The 17,532-nt window shown below is 45.8% G+C and overlaps 1 protein-coding gene across 2 annotated transcripts in view; it reads right to left on the minus strand.

Moving 5' to 3' along the window:
• MAML3 (mastermind like transcriptional coactivator 3) overlaps positions 1 to 17,532 on the minus strand; it is a 422,149-nt gene that overhangs the window by 173,591 nt on the left and 231,026 nt on the right. For both annotated transcript variants that reach the window (XM_059067547.2, XM_067035558.1), the window contains exon 2: positions 2,231 to 3,712. In XM_059067547.2, the coding sequence (XP_058923530.1) occupies positions 2,231 to 3,712 (1,482 nt within the window). The remainder of the gene's footprint in view (positions 1 to 2,230; positions 3,713 to 17,532) is intronic.

A 17,532-nucleotide genomic window follows, 5' to 3' on the forward strand; every position in this document is an offset into this window, starting at 1 on the left:
TAACTAGTCCAAGAGCTGTGTCAATACTTCTCTACAATCAGATAAAAGCATGAAATAAATGGTATGTTTGCAGAAAGACAGTCACATGTTTGTATATGTATGTCGAAGCTTGTTTCAAACAGTGGTGAGTTAATATTTCATTAAAAAGCATGCTTTGCTTGATGGTTCTTTATGAGGTTAAGAAATGATTACTCTAATAAGGAAGATTCTGTCCATCCTGAAAGCACCTCGTGAGACGGTAGGAGGAGAGGAGGAGCTCACAGATTTAATCCAGAAAACCATCACTTTTGTTTCTTCTTCACTTGACTAAGCCCTTTCTCAACATGACCTCTGCAGCTCAAGGCTTTGGTTACTCATAGCCAGGCAAGCATAAGGACCTGAAATAAGCACCTTTAAAATTCATGTTCCAGCAAAGACAGGAGCTTCGTCCAAGCTGGCAAATTTCAAAAGACATTTAAGTGAGGGTGGGGAGCGAGGCTGGCTTACATTGCACCCACGTGTCTGCAGAGTTGGAACCACTAGTCTGGTTTGGAGGAAGGACTCTACCGTAGCTGGTGTGAAAAACAGCGGATGTAGAAGCACAGGATGCATTAAGATAAAGAGCAGAACATTCTGACAGCCTGCCATCTCATAAACCTCTGGGCCACAACAAACACCTTTGTGTATTGCCTATATTTTTTGCCTGCTTCAGAACTTAATATTGAAATGTATAAAATGCTGCATTTTTCCAATGGTATATAGAGTTTTAATGAAACCAAGATTAAGACATAATAGTTCCCATTTCAGTGATGTTTTTCTAGCAGCTACTGATCTCCACTGATGTCAACCAAGCTGTAGTTTTATTTCTCCAGGCAGAATTTCTCTAGAGCTGGTCAGCGTGTGCAGACAAGAAACCACTATGAGGTTCTGGGGTTGGAAGTGCTGTGAAAGGACAAGCATCAGGCCACAGAGCTCAGGCCTGTCTCTGCAGGCCAGCACCTCCTCCAGCCCTGCAGCTTCCATCAGGCTTGGGGAGGTGGGGGCGGGGGCTGGTGGGGGGGCGCACACATGGAGATGCAGATGCAAACAGTGCCTGGTGATGCAAGATCTGCCTGCCTTTCTTCCCAGCGCTTCCAGTGCATCCCACTGTGGATGCACATCCAAGCACTAGTCTGGACCTGTTTGCACGAGGGCCCCTAAAGCAAAGACTTTGCTGCAAAGTCTCCAACTGCGATGCAGATGTGGGCATCCAGGGAGGGCTGAGGCACAGAATTGTGCCTACACAGCTGACAGCGGTTGGCAATAAGATGACGGCTCATGAATTCACCCACGTCAGGGTCAGATCAGTAGAACTGCGGATTTCCCTTCGCGCCCTGCCAGGCAGATGACGTGTTAAATTAAAGGAGGGTTGGCTGCTTGCTACACCGGTCAGGGTGGGGAGAGCCGATGCTTGTCAATGAGAGTCCACTTCCCAATGGTTGCTGCTTATTTTTACCACGGATCCCTGAGAGCCCTACACCCCGATACCACGATGTCATGAAGAAAGACCGTGGCAAAGAGGAGACTTTAATAGAGCACTAAGAGACGGTCATCATCAAATTCTCCCGAGTCAGAGCTGAACGAATTGGAGAGGTTTTACTAAACTCTCAAGTCACGAGGTTGAAACAGCTTCTAATGGTGCTAGTACGTCAACAAATGCTAAAACGTTACACGGTCCTATCCTCCACTTCCCTTCGCAAACACAGAAATCTCTCCCACCTTTGAACATCAAGAAACCAAATTTCCATGATTCATGATTCAGTGAGACAGGCCAAGGTTGTTCAGAACCTTCTCAGACGGTTGTACAGATCCCTAAACGCTCTGGCCTTCCCGCCATCCCCAGTCCTGGACCGCACGACCCGGGAGAGAAGCTACAGGAGGAGAACCGCGTTCTGTCATGGGACCCCGACAGCCTGCTTCCTTCCTAGTGAGCATGTTAGGTCATTTTCGCTTTCTTATCTGCTGCCCAGAATAAAAGAAGTTCGATTCCCAGGCATTCAAATACAGGAAAGTATACTGTGCCGCCTTTCCCCACGTCTCAGGAAAAAGAGGAAAACACCCTCAAACAGACGTGGTAACTACATGAGGATATGTAGGAAGGATTTCCACAGGTGACCGACCCCCTACCACTGAAGCACGGGGAGCATCGCACGTCGACGGTGTGCAACGCACGCCGAGAGCACCTGCAAGCGCGTCCCGCTTTCACACTTACCTGACCGTGGGATGGAAGCGCCGGGTAAGCCATGGGCTGGTTCATCACTCCCTTCTGCTTGATGAGAAGCATGCGTTTCTGGTCCTCACTCAGGTGTGCCCTGGGGGCCTGGAGCTGCGGCTGCGGCTGCGGGGGTTGCTGCTGGATGTAGGGCATCAGGGGGCTTTTGCCGGGGTTGGCCATCGGGGGTGTCAGCCTCTGACTCAAGTCTGCATTAAAATGGGTCAGAGGCTTAGTGTTGCCGTAGGTAAGAATACTGTGCTGTTTGTTTGAGGAGTTTGTACCCAGGTCATTTGGCTGCTGATTGATCATATTCATGTGATTGTGAGGGAGGTAGTTATTGGCTGTCGTCTTCTGCAGGTTGTTGGCCATCGGAGGCACTACAGGATTGGGGTTGTTAAAGGCTTGGGGGTACATCATGGGGCTATTTGGTTTTTCCGCGGTGAAAGCCGCTCCGTAGGGACTGGGCGGAGGCCCTACGGGGGACCAGCCCGCAGCCTGATGCGAGTGCTGCTGCTGCAGGAGTTTGGCCCTTTGCTGCTGCTGGGCCGCCATGTGCTTCAGCTGCTCGGCCGGAGACAGCTCCGAGGCGGGCACGGCGCCAGGCCCCGACCCTGAACCGGCCCCTGGCGCGGCGGCCGGATTAAGGAGATAACCGTTTCCGGGCCGAGGTGGGGCCTGGCCTTGGTTTGGAGTTTGAGGGGACTGGACAGCACAGTTTGCTGGGGAGCTGGCAGGGTTGGGGGCCGCGGGAGTGCTGGCCACGGAAGGTAAACTGGTGGCCGTGGAGACAGCAGAAAAGGGAGGGCCGGAAGGAGGCTGGGCCTGGGGAGAGCCCATGGAGACGTGTGCAAAAGGGGAGTGAGATGCGTCGCTCTTGGCGCTGGAGCTCTCCTGGGAGACGGGGGTCTCCGTGGCCGGCTGCGAGAATTCGGGCTCCTTTTTCTCTTCAAAGTCTTCGTTGAACAGGTCCTGTATGTCATCTTCAGGAACTGTGTTGGCCAGTTCATCTATTAGTTCTTGCCACTCCTGATCATTCAGGTTAATGTCTGAGAACAGCTTGTTCTGATTCGAAAGAGACGTTTCTGACGTGTCTATGCAAGTAGGGTCATCTAGAGGTTCTTGTTTGAGGTCCTTGCTCTGCAAGATGGTGAAGCTGTCCTCCAGGTCACTGCAACCATTCACGGGGATTTTAAGCTCTGGGAGTCTCCCATTCTTACTCAGATCTTCCAGAAGCCCAGGAGTGTGAGCTCCACTGTTCTGCAAGGGCAAAGAAGGCTTCAGGTCAAGCTGGTGAAGAGGAGAAGCTGAAGGCAGCGGCATGTTGTTGGGCAAATTGTTGATGGCTTCCATCCCTGTAGGAATGTCCTTTCGTATTCGCTTGCTAGTTGGAGAAAAACTCCCATCACAAGCACCATTCTGCTGGTCTCCATTAAGCGGTGATCGGGCTCCTTCCAACTTCCTTTTCACAGTCTCTTGGAGCTGGAAAAGAAACAGGAAAGAGAATGACTAAACTCTCCAAGTCATGGTTTACTTTCTCATTAGGCATGGTGGTATGCATCGCGACGAACTCATTTTTAAAATGGTTTAGAACACATCAGAAAGATGTTATACTTCTAATTTCAAAATTGGCCAGGCTTCAATTCAAATTCTATGGGAAAAGGTTTTACCCAAAAGCAGAGCTCACACGGCTAAGAGATAGAAAGCAAACTAAAGACTGGAGGGTGGAACGAAAGAAAAGAAAGAGTTAAGGCAAGAATTCTCCTGTCGGGAAGCATCGTCGTATTATTATTTTTCGAATGAATGCTACGTGTGAGACTTGGACCAAAATGCGTCATGCTCGAGAAAGGTGCTAAAACCCATCTTAAGTTCTTATCACATCTGACTTGAGAACGTTAAGGAATTAAATCAACAATACTTTAAAGAACACTGAAAATCCTCTAAGATTACGGAATTTCACACATTTACTGAATAACACAGAAATGAAGATTAATGGTTAACATAACCAGAAACTTCGTTTTGGTTCTTATTTTACTTGACCTCCCAGCACTTCATGACATAGTAGCCTGCTCTGTTCCAAAAGTATGCTTCCATGGGTTTCCATGACACCACACTTTGCTGGATTTCCTTCGTTCTTTCCATCTGTGCTTTCTCAGTCTCTTATGTATTCTTCTTTCGCTCTCCTAAGTGCTGGGATTCTTCATGGTTTGGTCTTGAGCTTCCTTCTGCTTCCAGGGCACAGTACATGTTGTTTTCTTTTCTTGGAACAAACTTCTCCCCTTCCCCTGGTAATAGCTACTCATCTTCCAGGTTGTAGCTTAGACTTCACTTCCTCTAGGAAATCTTCTCTCACATCCCTTCACCCCAACTACAGTAGGTACCTCCTTTGACCCACCTGCACTGGGTTGGAAATCCTGGAATACGTTTTTCCAAGCAACCTCTACTTCCCCATCATAGCTTCTACCATACTTCGGGGCAATTGCTTAAGTGTCTGTTTAGTGAGCTCCCAGAAGAGGGGCTACGGCTGACTTGCTTACTGTGTACCTGTGGGGCTGCAGGTAGTGTTCAGTTCAAGTTCACAGCAGTGGTTAATAGTGGCAAAAGTGAATGATTCTATTGTTTAATTCACAGGGGCTGAAGGAGGTGAGCTTGGATCAGAGCAGGAGGCAACTCCATTGACATTAAAGAATACTTGACTTTGAGCTTCTACATTCCTGGTGATGGAATCTCTCACCCCGGAGAGTGTCGTGTCCATTTAACTGGACTCCTTTGAAAAGCCTGGGGGAAATGCTTGGTGGATGATGACCAGGGGAAGGCAAACTGGGATAGACAGAGGTTTCAGTAACTTTGCAGAGCTGAAGGCACAAGGCAGAGTGACCTGGGGAAGGAGGGAAGAGGCAGAAGAGCCCCACTTGGGCACTCTGCTATCCTTGCCAGAGGGGCTGCGTATCACAGGAGCAAGGGGGGAGAGAGCAGCCTCCCCTCTGACTCCGGAGACAATTCCGGGGGATTCTAAGAAGTGCTACTTTATTGCCTTTCTCTCGTAAGTAGAGAATCCATTTTAAAAGGAAACAAAAGAGGTCCTTAAGTAAAAATCCAGTCTAACCCTTGCTCCTATACTTTCTATTTTTAATCACCAAACATTCTGTAGTTGCTTGCTAGGTGTTCCTGAATTTCTGAAAACAAGGCCCCAACTGGGACACACTGGGATTTGACTTCAAACAAGATCTGACTCAATCCATCATCTTAGGTAGAACCTGCTAGAAAATTACGTTATTTATTGAACAAACCAGGAAACCGTGGTTCTGATCGTAGATATGGCAGATACTTGAATGTAGCCCCAACACACAGTGGCAAGTTCAGATATGACAGCTTCAGGGTCTAAAGGAAGTAAAGCTTGGGGCCCTCGGCACCTCCTACAGGGATGTCAACCTTAAAAAAATAGGCACTGGGCTTCCCTGGTGGCGCAGTGGTTGAGAGTCTGCCCGCCGATGCAGGGGACACGGGTTCGTGCCCCGGTCCGGGAAGATGCCACGTGCCGCGGAGCGGCTGGGCCCGTGAGCCATGGCCGCTGAGCCTGCGCGTCCGGAGCCTGTGCTCCGCAACGGGAGAGAGGCCACAACAGTGAGAGGCCCGCGTACCGCAAAAAAACAAACAAAAAAAAACAGGTACTTGTCTTAAAAATGAACCTGACTTTATTTTTAAAACTACAGGTCCACAATTCTGTTCTAGGCCATGAAATGGATGGGGCAGGATGGAGAAATAAAGGCAAATGCTCTGTTTGTTCCGCTGGAAAGCAGTGGTGGCCGACACCATGGAGACAGACAGGTCTGTCTGGGAACACCAAGCCTCACCTCTTATCAGCAGAGCAGGCCTAGGGGGGTGAGTCAGAATAGGGCAGTAGCACAGGGAGATCAGCTCCGTGCTGTGTGACCACCTAGAAGGGTGGGATAGGGAGGGTGGGAGGGAGATGCAAGAGGGAGGGAATATGGGGGTGTATGTATATGTATAGCTGATTCACTTTGTTACACAGCAGAAACTAACACAGCATTGTAAAGCAATTATACTCCAATAAAGATGTTTAAAAAAAAAAGAATAGTAACACAGAACAGTAATAGTAACAGTAACACAGAAACAGCCCTACTGGCCCTGGAGTTAGAAAGCCTGGCTTCAAACCCAAGAACCCCTACCTAAGAGTTAATACATATAAATATTGTCTGGTACTTCATAAATGTTAGCTATGATACCCTCCATTAGAAAGTGAGTTACATGAAGGCAGGGATTTTTCTGCTTTATACCCCTACTGGGCCCCTAGTAGCTCAAAGTAGATAATGAATACATGTTGAATGAATGAATCCTGGAAAACTTATTTAAACTCTCCTAAGCTTTGTATGCCTAATCTGTAAAATGGGTTAATAATATCTAGCTCCTATAGTTACTGTGAGGATGAACTTAAATGAAATAATATGAAAAGCACTTAGCTTCATGTCTGGTATCGTGTAGGCACCCACTAAGCCTTAGCTATTACTATTTTAAAAACACGATAAAAACTTTTAAAAATGCAGTGATATCAAGAGTCACAACTGCAGCTGAGACAGATTAGTTTCTGGATCTCTAAATACAAATAGGTAAAATGATAATACTTCTGTTCCCTAGCCTGCAAAAGCCTAACATTTTCCAAGCACCTTGTATAGCTTTTTAAATATGAACAACAAAAGATCAAATTTGCAATTCAAGCCTGAGTCCAAGTGCTAATGTATTTGTGTCCTAGATTGTAGAACAGCACTGGATGGTTGAGGCTCAAATCAAATACATTTCCAGGATGCAACCTGAATGGAGCTACTGAGTATTCCCTTTTCCTTCAGGGCCTAGAGTTCTCCATTGCTGGCCCCTTTAACCCAAATCTTGACATACATTTCCTGTACCAGCGTTGGAAATATAAGAAAGACACCATGGAAGATACACTGAAACCATGTTATAGTTTTTAGTTGTGTCCAAAATAGCAGAGCCATCTAAGCATGCCTCCTGTGTCTCGTATCCTTTGCTAGTCTAACTCTCTCCTCACTTGCCTCCCCGGGAGACAGACGGAGAGTGGGCGGAGGAGACAGGACCCGCGGGCTGAGCAACTTCCAGCGCTCTGCTCAGCGTGAGAGCGGGAAATGTCCCGGGACTCCCCATCCCCGCAAGGATTCAGGTCAGGGTCGCATCCCGAATAGCCTTAATCTCAGGAAGTCCCTGGCCCTCCTGCCTCCCAAAGCTGGAAGGCTCCTTAGTACGATTTGTGCTCTTGTGGAAGAATCACAGGAACTCTTGACCGAGCTTCAGCTCCCTTGTTCCGGTATTCTTGTATTATTACATATACGTGTTTTCTCCCATTGAGGGACGCTGCGGTGCCAGGAGCTGAAGTTGCTCTTCATCCCCTGCCTAGTACAATGGGGGCTGCTCTCATGTGTCAGTTACTCTAAGAGAAACCACTCCTCCTCCACAGCGGCTCCAGCACGAGTCTCTCACCTACAGTGCGGCTTGATGGCTTGTGTTTCTGTCAAACTGTGTGTGTGTGTGTGTGTGTGTGTGAGAGAGAGAGAGAGAGAGAGAGACATGCAGACAGACAGAGAGACAGAGAGACAGAGAGAGAGAAACTTAGAGGCAGGGAGATACAGAATGGGTTTGGGAGTGGTGATATGACACCCAGACCAGTAGAAATAAGAACAGCTGTGCCTTTGGGGGTCACAAAGCACTTTTACATAGGATCGTATATTATCCTCATAGCAAATCTTTGGGGCAGGTCATGTGCTGCTCTGATGGTTCAACAGAGAAAAGGGCCGTGTTTTGGAGGAGGTGGAATGGGGAGGGTGGGGGACACCCAGAACCAAGAGGATCATGGCTAAGATAGCCAGGCCTCTGCTGACATTCCCAGCAGATTCTAACGGGTCCCCTGGGCCAGCGTGTCCATGATGAAGATATTCTTTCTTCCTTTAGACTCTTAGCAGCGCTAGTAAGTTAAAAAACAAAAACGAAACAAAACTCTCATTGACTTGTCCCAGACTTTGAATGGAATTGGGGAGGATCTGGGAGCTTGGGAATAAAAATGATGATCCTACTATTAAAATAATGAAGATTTCAGGACAGAAGATATTGGGGGTAACTATCAGATTCCTGTCTCTTACTCCTAATGATTCTAAAAGGTGGGTAGGATTTATTAGAACCACTTACAGAGAAGACGCTTTAGGTACGGTGAGATTAAGCACTGTGTCCCGGATTACAGAGCTGGGGGTAGGGGGGGAAGGGCGGGTGCTCAACCCGGATTCAAATTCAGACTCGGGTGTGACTGCATGGCCCGCACTCCTGATTCATGCAGGCGGTGAAGCACAGTCATGCTTTCATCAATGGCCCTGGGCTCCCACACTAATCGTGATCAAGTTCTTTCAGACTGTTTTCAGGACTCATCCTGGCTTGATTCCACCCTCTCCCCACCATCCCAAACCAGTTACACCTTGAGGACTATCTGTCCTTATCCTTAACGATTTTGATTCTCATCTTCCGCCCCCAATGCCGCTACCTTGGTTCAGATCATCAACACTGCTCTCATGATTTCTGTAGCAGCTCCTGACTGGCCTGTCTGCTCCAGTCTTGACTCTTCTCGAACCGATTCTCTGCGCTGTGGCTGTGATTCTCTTTGTAAAATCTGGACCCGTTCTTCACTTGCAGCTCCTCTGGAGCTGTCTGCTGTCGTCAGTATCATCTAAGTCTCACACACCGGCCCGCCACAACTTGATCCTCACCCCCTGCTTACCTCTCCAGTCTCAGCTATCACCTCCAACCTTCTTCCCCTCCACTGGCCCTCCAACACCAAGCAACTCCAAACCTTCAGTTATACTTACTGATTTGCCGTACTCAGGATGCATGGCGTTTGTTCTCTGTATCTCCGAGTCTTTGTATATGTTATACTATCACCCAACTTCTTCACCCGACCAATTCTACTCGTCCATCACCCTTCAGTTTAGACATTACGTTCTATACAGTCTCTCTTGACAGCCCCTCCCCACACCTTCAAATCTTGGAGACCCTCTATGTGCTCCCACGACATCCTTGTACACATCATACCACAACGGCTTGCCTTTTCCTTCATAAGACTGTACGAATGAATGAAAACTAAAAAGATTTCTCAAATGACCACACTCAGTTTGTGTAACAAGATCTCTAAAGCAGGCATTTGAAAATGTTGGCCTGTGTGGTGTTTTAATGACAATTGAGTAAAAGTACAATTTATTTTGGTTATTTTAAAATGCTGGAGATGGCTCATAGACTGTCCCTACCTTAAGATTTTTGAGGACTCTAAGGGTCCAGAAAACCTATGTTGAGAACAACTCAAGAGCATATGAAGAGCATCACGGAGAGGAAAAGCGAAACTGAAACCCAGAGACTTTATGTAACATTACCAAGGTCAAGTGTTTTGACATGGATGTGAACTCAAAATGCTGGATGTTTTCAGGGTTGAATTGTAAATTTCCGTACAAAGGTTTCAAGTGGTTTTCACCTGCCAAAGCACCCCCTCCAACCAAAAGTGTGAGTGAACTTCCTTCACCAAATATTAGAGACACAGGTATTTCCCAGGAATTAAAGATCCATTGGAACCTCAGCCTGCAGTTGCTGTAACTAATTTAGAGGTTCCAAGAGAATATCTTGGTCATTCTGATCTGCTCTGGTCAAACCAGAAGATGATTTGTTTTAACCATATCAATTTTCATACTGTTATTTTCTTCTCATTCTACCAGCAGATAATAAACATATGAACACACAGATAAATTTGACTTGCTTATTTAATGTATTTGATGAGTGACCCAGAATATTCATGTGTTAGATATTTTAATTAGTAGAATATGAATAGTGTGCGAAACATTTCCCAAAGTGTCTTCTAGATTTAAGCGTCCTTAGAAAGGATCTTTGGAGGTTTATTTAGAGGTTCAATCTTCTAGACCAGTGATTATCCGACTTTAAGGTGACTTGAGAGGCTGTTAAAAATGCAGGTTTCTTGGTGTCACTTCCTCAGTTTGATTTAGTCGCCCAAGGTAGGGCCCAGATTGGGACACAGGTTGGCAGCACAGCCATCTAAAGAAATATAATAAAGACCTCCGAGTTCTCTAAGGTCTAGCATCCCCAGTTTTTAGAAATTCTGGTCTAGAAGAACGATTCTGTCGGAGTCCTGAAATTCTGAAGTTGTTTGTTTGATTAAAAAAATATACACACACACAAACCCAATGTCAATATCAAATGTTTCTGAGGTGACTGGTGATACTCTGGGACAGCTCATCAACAGGACTAAGAAACAAAGCTCTAGACGGAGATATTTCAAAGCACAGAGGATCTTGAATACTGCAGGAACTTGCTGGATTACTACAAGAATTTCTACAAGACTTTGCAAGAAAACGTTTGTTTTTTATATTTTCATTCCTCATGAACTGAGGGTGTGCTGTATGCCTGTGGGGCAGGTGCAAAGGAATGGATTCATTCCCCAAAACAGAGGCCACACCAGAAAGTGAACACATGTCAGCTATATATTGACAACAGTTGAGTATGTTTGTTTAAAGGAGATCTACATGAAGGGTAGAACAACACACACACAAAAGAGATCTCTTATCACAACTCCTGAAATGCGCCTTGTCAGCCTTATATACTCCTAAGATCATTTTAGAGAGAAAACAACTTTATTACATAATAAAAGTCATATGAATTTAAATACACACACACACACACACACACACACACACACACACACACACACACACACTCTATTTCCCTGAGAGCCAAGAGTTTAAAACCTCTGCTTGTGACCATCCCAGGATAGATACAGCTTCTCTGGACCTAGTCAATAGGAAATGACGGGTCTCCGGAGGGGATGTCAGTTAAAAACCTCTGTTCTTGGGACTTCCCTGGTGGTCCAGTGGTTAGGACTCAGCGCTTTCACAGCCGTGGCCCCAGGTTCAATCCCTGGTCAGGGAACTAAGATTCCACAAGCCTCGCGGCAGGGCCAAAAAAAAAAAACCAAAACTCTCTTCTGAAATGCTCCAGGAAGAAAAGGATCATTGCAGAAGGGGCCTCGCCCTCCTAGAAAGCATCTGAAACCTCAGCTACAGAGGCCCGAGGGAATGCTGGGGTACTGCTGAACCCCCAGCCCAAAGGGACAGGACCTTGAGTTTATTTTTATAAATGACCATGATCTTTTTCCTTTTTGCTATGAGCCAGATTTAAAACTCTATTCCTAAGCGGTTTTAGGTATGTACACACAAGAGTGGTCATACCTCTTTTCAGTGTTTGGAACATGGATGCTTACCCAATTCCAGCTGCGAGCTGCCAAGATAAGAGATTCTTGAAAAGCATTTAAAATCTTTGGTGCGTGGCTGAATTTTTAGGTATGCTTTTATCCTTCAGTTATGCCTAAATTGGACTAACTTTATCCACAACAACATGTTGAGAATGGATCATAAAACAACAGGACCAGTGGCAGTCAGGCCCTTGACACTGAGAAACACTAAGTCCCAAGATCTCAAATCTCCATATTTCCAAATACACGAAAGTTCATAAAGGCTCTTGGCTTTCTCTCTGTTGAATGAATAAAGCATATTTTCATCACAAGTCACATGAATTCTGTGTACTCTTTATATCTGAAGTAATGAGGTTTTTTCACAAGCTCCATAGCATGTAGTCCAAACTGGTGTGTCAATGAATTTATTAACTACTCATTAAAACCGAGACTGTTATCTCTGCAAATGCCAAGGTTATATGACTTTCAAATCTCCTCACATAGTTATCAGTAGAAAGCTCTAAACTTCAAAGTTTTTATTAGAAACTTTGGTTCACTGCTTACTAAATATTTCAAGATTGGCATTTAATATTGTAATTGGCTGAGAGCTTATAATGTACCAGACCTCAAGCTAAATGCTTTACCTGTATTACCTTGGTTAATTCTCACAATACCCCTATGACGAATGAGGAATGGGCTCAGAGAGGATGGTCATTTGTCCCAGGACACACAGCAGAGCCTTACTTTGTTCCATCTGTCTCTCAAATCTGCGTTCTCACCTACTGTGCTATTCTGCATCTGATGACTCCTGTTCTGATCCAACACGAGCCAACCTTGCTTAGAAATTCTGGGAAAGTGTTTTAGACACCTGTGTCGTGACGGCCTTAGGAGGATGTGTTCATGTGTTTGATCCAGAGCTGCGTGATTCACAGAAAAGTGTTGTGTTCCTCTACGAGGAAGGATGTTACTCTGTAAATTTAGCATGTGTTTGAGAAGCGATGAGAGCTGAAAACTTCAGGAGGGAGCAGGTGTGTGCATCCCGGTGGCACCTTCCTTTATTCAGTGGCTTTCTGTAGGAAAAACTCCACTGAGATCTGCAGTTGCCAGTTGCCATCAGAATACTACAATCTGAACACTGAACTGATCTGTCTTTTCAGATACATAAACACACGCACACGCACACACATTACACTACATTTATTTTTAAGGACAAGAAACAATTTCCTTAGGAATATCTCCTACCAGAAGTCACACATACTTTATCTACTCAAACACGCCTGTATGCGTGACCTTGTATTACAATCTGAAATTCCTAATGGCATTTTATTTAGAGCTGTAGAGAAATGACAGCAAAGGAGGTCAGGGAAAACCATAGGGAGGAAGAGGGCAAATGAAAAGATCAGATCTTATCTACATCCTTCACAGCTGGAGACTTACACCGACAGCACAGACCAAAGAAGAGGCATACTGGAAAGAAGCATGAGGTTTCAATCTGTTTATTTTCTGGGAGGAGGGAGGTGGAAGGAGAGATACTTCAGGGAGGCCGAGTACTTTTCTCTCCCTTGGGTAAGAATCAAGAATATTTTTATTTCACTGTTTACTCAACATGTCCCTTCTTTTTCAACGAGAAATTCTCCTTTTTGTTTTTAGCCCTTTCCAGGAGGGCCTCCATGGCACTGAAGTCCCACACCAGTTTAGGGGACGCCAACAGCCCACTGCGCCTGGTCCCGACACAGCTGTTGAATAAAATCCCAGCACTTGCTTATCTCCCTTTGGAAACAAAAGGATCGAAATAAGATCTCCTAGTCTATGAAAAGCCTCTTGTTTCCCTCAAAGAGGCAGGCACTGCTCTTCCTTGGCCAGTTGAAGTTCACAGAAAGCAAAGGTAAGAGCTACCCTCCTGGAAGAGAATTCTCCATCTCTCTCTCCCTTTCACACAGGCGGAAACACGTGCACGTGCGCACACACACAAACACACATGCGCACGCGCGCACACACACACACACACACACACACACACACACACCCCATCTTAGTGAGCCAACAGGACATTTTTCTTATTTCTGGACGGCATCTGACTCCCACACCTCCATTTCTTTCTTTCTTTTTTTTTTTTTGTGGTTTTAACATCTTTGTTGGAGTATAACTGTTTTACAACGGTGTGTTAGTTTTTCCTTTACAACAAAGTGAATCAGTTATACATATACATATGTTCCCATATCTCTTCCCTCTTGCGTCTCCCTCCCTCCCACCCTCCCTATCCCACCCCTCTAGCTGGTCACAAAGCACCGAGCTGATCTCCCTGTGCCATGCGGCTGCTTCCCACTAGCTATCTATTTTACATTTGATAGTGTATATATGTCCCTGCCACTCTCTCACTTCGTCACAGCTTACCCTTCCCCCTCCCCATATCCTCAAGTCCATGCTCTAGTAGGTCTGTGTTTTATTCCCGTCCTACCACTAGTGTCTTCATGACATTTTTTTTTCTTAGAGTCCATATATATGTGCTAGCATACGGTATTTGTTTTTCTCCTTCTGACTTACTTCACTCTGTATGACAGACTCCAGGTCTATCCACCTCATTACAAATAACTCAGTTTCATTTCTTTTTATGGCTGAGTAATATTCCATTGTATATATGTGCCACATCTTCTTTATCCATTCATCTGTTGATGGACTCTTAGGTTGCTTCCATGTCCTGGCTATCGTAAATAGAGCTGCAATGAACATTTTGGTACATGACTCTTTTAGAATTATGGTTTTCTCAGGGTATATGCCCAGTAGTGGGATTGCTGGGTCGTATGGTAGTTCTATTTTTAGTTTTTTAAGGAACCCCCATACTGTTCTCCATAGTGTCTGTATCAATTTACATTCCCACCAGCAGTGCAAGAGGGTTCCCTTTTCTCCACACCCTCTCCAGCATTTATTGTTTCTAGAGTTTTTGATGATGGCCAACCTGACCGATGTGAGGTGATACCTCATTGTAGTTTTGATTTGCATTTCTCTAATGATTAATGATGTTGAGCATTCTTTCATGTGTTTGTTGGCGATCTGTATATCTTCTTTGGAGAAATGTCTATTTAGTTCTTCTGCCCATTTTTGGATTGGGTTGTTTGTTTTTTTGTTATTGAGCTGCATGAGTTGCTTATAAATTTTGGAGATTAATCCTTTGTCAGTTGCTTCATTTGCAAATATTTTCTCCCGTTCTGAGGGTTGTCTTTTGGTCTTGTTTATGGTATCCTTTGCCCACACCTCCATTTCTTAGCAGGTTTTTACCCCAAAGCTGAAAGCTAAGGGACTTGCCTTCATTTGCCAGCAAAGGGATCGCCGTTATTTACATCTTTGGAGTAACTTTGTTCACAAATAGCAAACAAGGCTGGAGGAGAGGATTTTTGTCTCTAGGATGAATCCTCCGTGGGTGACGAGGCCCACGTGTAGAGAGGCGCTTTCTCACATTCAGGCAAACACGGCTATGATTTAACTGGCTCTGAGAATGTTCCAGCGGGCAGAGGCAGGCAGGGCACCACGCACTCAGCCCATAAACAGCTGGGCTCCGAAGACGGTCGGCCGAGCTTTCATCTGTGGGGAGAAGACGCCCAGCTACATCCCACCAGCTGAAATTCATTTTTCAGAAGAAATTAGACGGAGGTACTGTTGTTATAGCAACAGTCAAAGTCACTTACACAGCCTCTTTCCCTCAGCCTCCCTCATGGCCAGTGATTTCAGTTACGCACAGGGAGTGACCGAGGCTGAGCCCGGGTGGACCCTTTCTTTGCCCTTTACGGAGTGGAAGCCTAGGTCTTCTATGTCCAAGCTGAAGCTAGAAGACCAGATTCTCATGCTCCACAGAGCTCTCCCAGTCCTGAAAGTCGACGAGCGGAGAAGCTCAGAGGAAAACCTTTGCGTCTGATCTTTTTCATCTCTTGGGTAGGAACTGGACACGTGACCACTGAATTTCCCGGGGTTAACCACGTACTAGCGGTTTCAGAATGGGAATTTCCAGTGAGTTTGGTAATGTCAGCCATCCATCACCCCCACATTCTCAACTGCTTTGTTACTTTCGTCCTCCAGGAGTTTATTCTTGGGGGTGTGGAGCTCCCAAAATAACAGCCTAGTCCAAGCCCCAGAAACAACAGTCAACTCCAAAATGCCCCTTTCTTGACGAAAATATACACCTATTACCCAACCTTTATAGCAAATAACCTTCCCAGGCAGATGGCAACATAACAGTCTACATTCACCCCAGAGGTACCCCAAGGTGGTAAAAATCTATGAAGCCAGTGTTCACGATGAACGTGAACTGTGTCCTCCCCAAATTTGTATGTTAAAGCTCTGACCCCCAACAGCTCAGAACCTGAGGGCATCTGGAGATAGGATATTTAATGAGGTCCTATGGGGGGCCCTCATCCAGTCTGACGGGTATCCTTATAAAAAGAGGAAATCAGGACACAGATACCCACAGAAAGAAGACCATGTGAAGATACAGGGAGAAGACGGCCACGGACAAGCCAAAGACAAAGGCCTCAGAAGAAACCAACCCTGCTCACACCTTGATCTTGGACTTCTATTCTCTGACCTGTAAAGAAATGCATTCCTGAAGTTTCAGCCACCTAGTCTGTGTGCTACTTTGTTACGGCAGCCCAAGCATACTAATGCAACTAATAATCTGATTTAGATGTATCTCTGTCTTCTCAGTATCTTACACTGGTTAAGCACTCGATAACTATTTTAAAGGAAAACCTTGCATGGATGTGTTCACACTTTGATTCAACTAACGGAACACCTACTGTGTGCCAAGTTCTAGATCAGGCACTAGGGTCTCGAGAGTGAACAAGATTCAGTCTCTGACCTCAGGAGCCTTCAGAGTGGAGGCGAAAGAAGCGGATGAACAAGGACAAGATAATTTGACATAGATGCCTGTGCCGTGGAAGCACAAAAGAAGGGCGTGTTACTCGGTCCAGATGAGGTAAGGCTTCCTGGGGGGACTGGTCTGTAAGCTGAGACTCGGAGGATTCATAGTGAGGAGAAGAAAGCATGGCTTCTAAGTGAAACTCAAGTGGCAGTGTCTGGCTTGAGCCAGAGCGCAAGGGGGAGGCTGGGGAAGGGAGAGCTATACAGATCCTGGAGGGCTTGTCTGCCATGTCAAGAAGTTTGGACTTTATCCAGAGGCTTTGAGAGACACTGGAAGAAAAGGAGTCCCTTGCAATGCTAACTTCTGATTTCATAGTGAGAGACACTGGTTGCAAAAGGTAAGGGATTTGAAGTGATCTGTATTAGTTTGCTAGGACTGTCATAACAAAATACCACAGACTGGGAGGCTTAAACAACAGAAATGTATTTTCTCACAGGTCTGGAGGTAGAGGTCCAAGATCAAGGAGTTGGTGAGTTAGGTTTCTCCTGAGGCCTCTCTCCTGGACTTGTAGACAGCCACCTTCTCACTGTGTCCTCACATGGCCTTTCCTCCTGTGGGTGTGCACTCCTGACGTCCTTTTGTGTGTCCAAATTTTCTCTTCTCAGAAGGACACCAGTTAGATTGGATGAAAGCTATGCTAACGGCCTCATTTGAACTTCATCACCTCTTAAAAGGCCCTATCTCCAAATACAGTCCCATTCTGAGGGCTTCAACATATGAATTTTGGGAGAAGACACTATTTCAGCCCATAACATGATCCAACATCATTTCCCTGCATGGCTGATTAAACCAATGGCTAAAATCATCCTGTTTTTTTTTTTTTTTTTTTTTTTAATTTACTTATTTTGGGCTTCCCTGGTGGCGCAGTGGTTGAGAGTCCGCCTGCCGATGCAGGGGACACGGGTTCGTGCCCCGGTCCGGGAGGATCCCACGTGCCGCGAAGCGGGCCCGTGAACCATGGCCGCTGAGCCTGCGCGTCCGGAGCCTGTGCTCCGCAACGGGAGAGGCCACAACTCTCTCCGCAACGGGAGAGGCCCGCGTACCGAAAAAAAAAATAAAATAAAATTTACTTATTTTATTTATTTATTT

The sequence above is a fragment of the Kogia breviceps genome, chromosome 6 (assembly GCF_026419965.1).
Source record: "Kogia breviceps isolate mKogBre1 chromosome 6, mKogBre1 haplotype 1, whole genome shotgun sequence".
Taxonomy (NCBI): Eukaryota; Metazoa; Chordata; class Mammalia; order Artiodactyla; family Physeteridae; genus Kogia; species Kogia breviceps.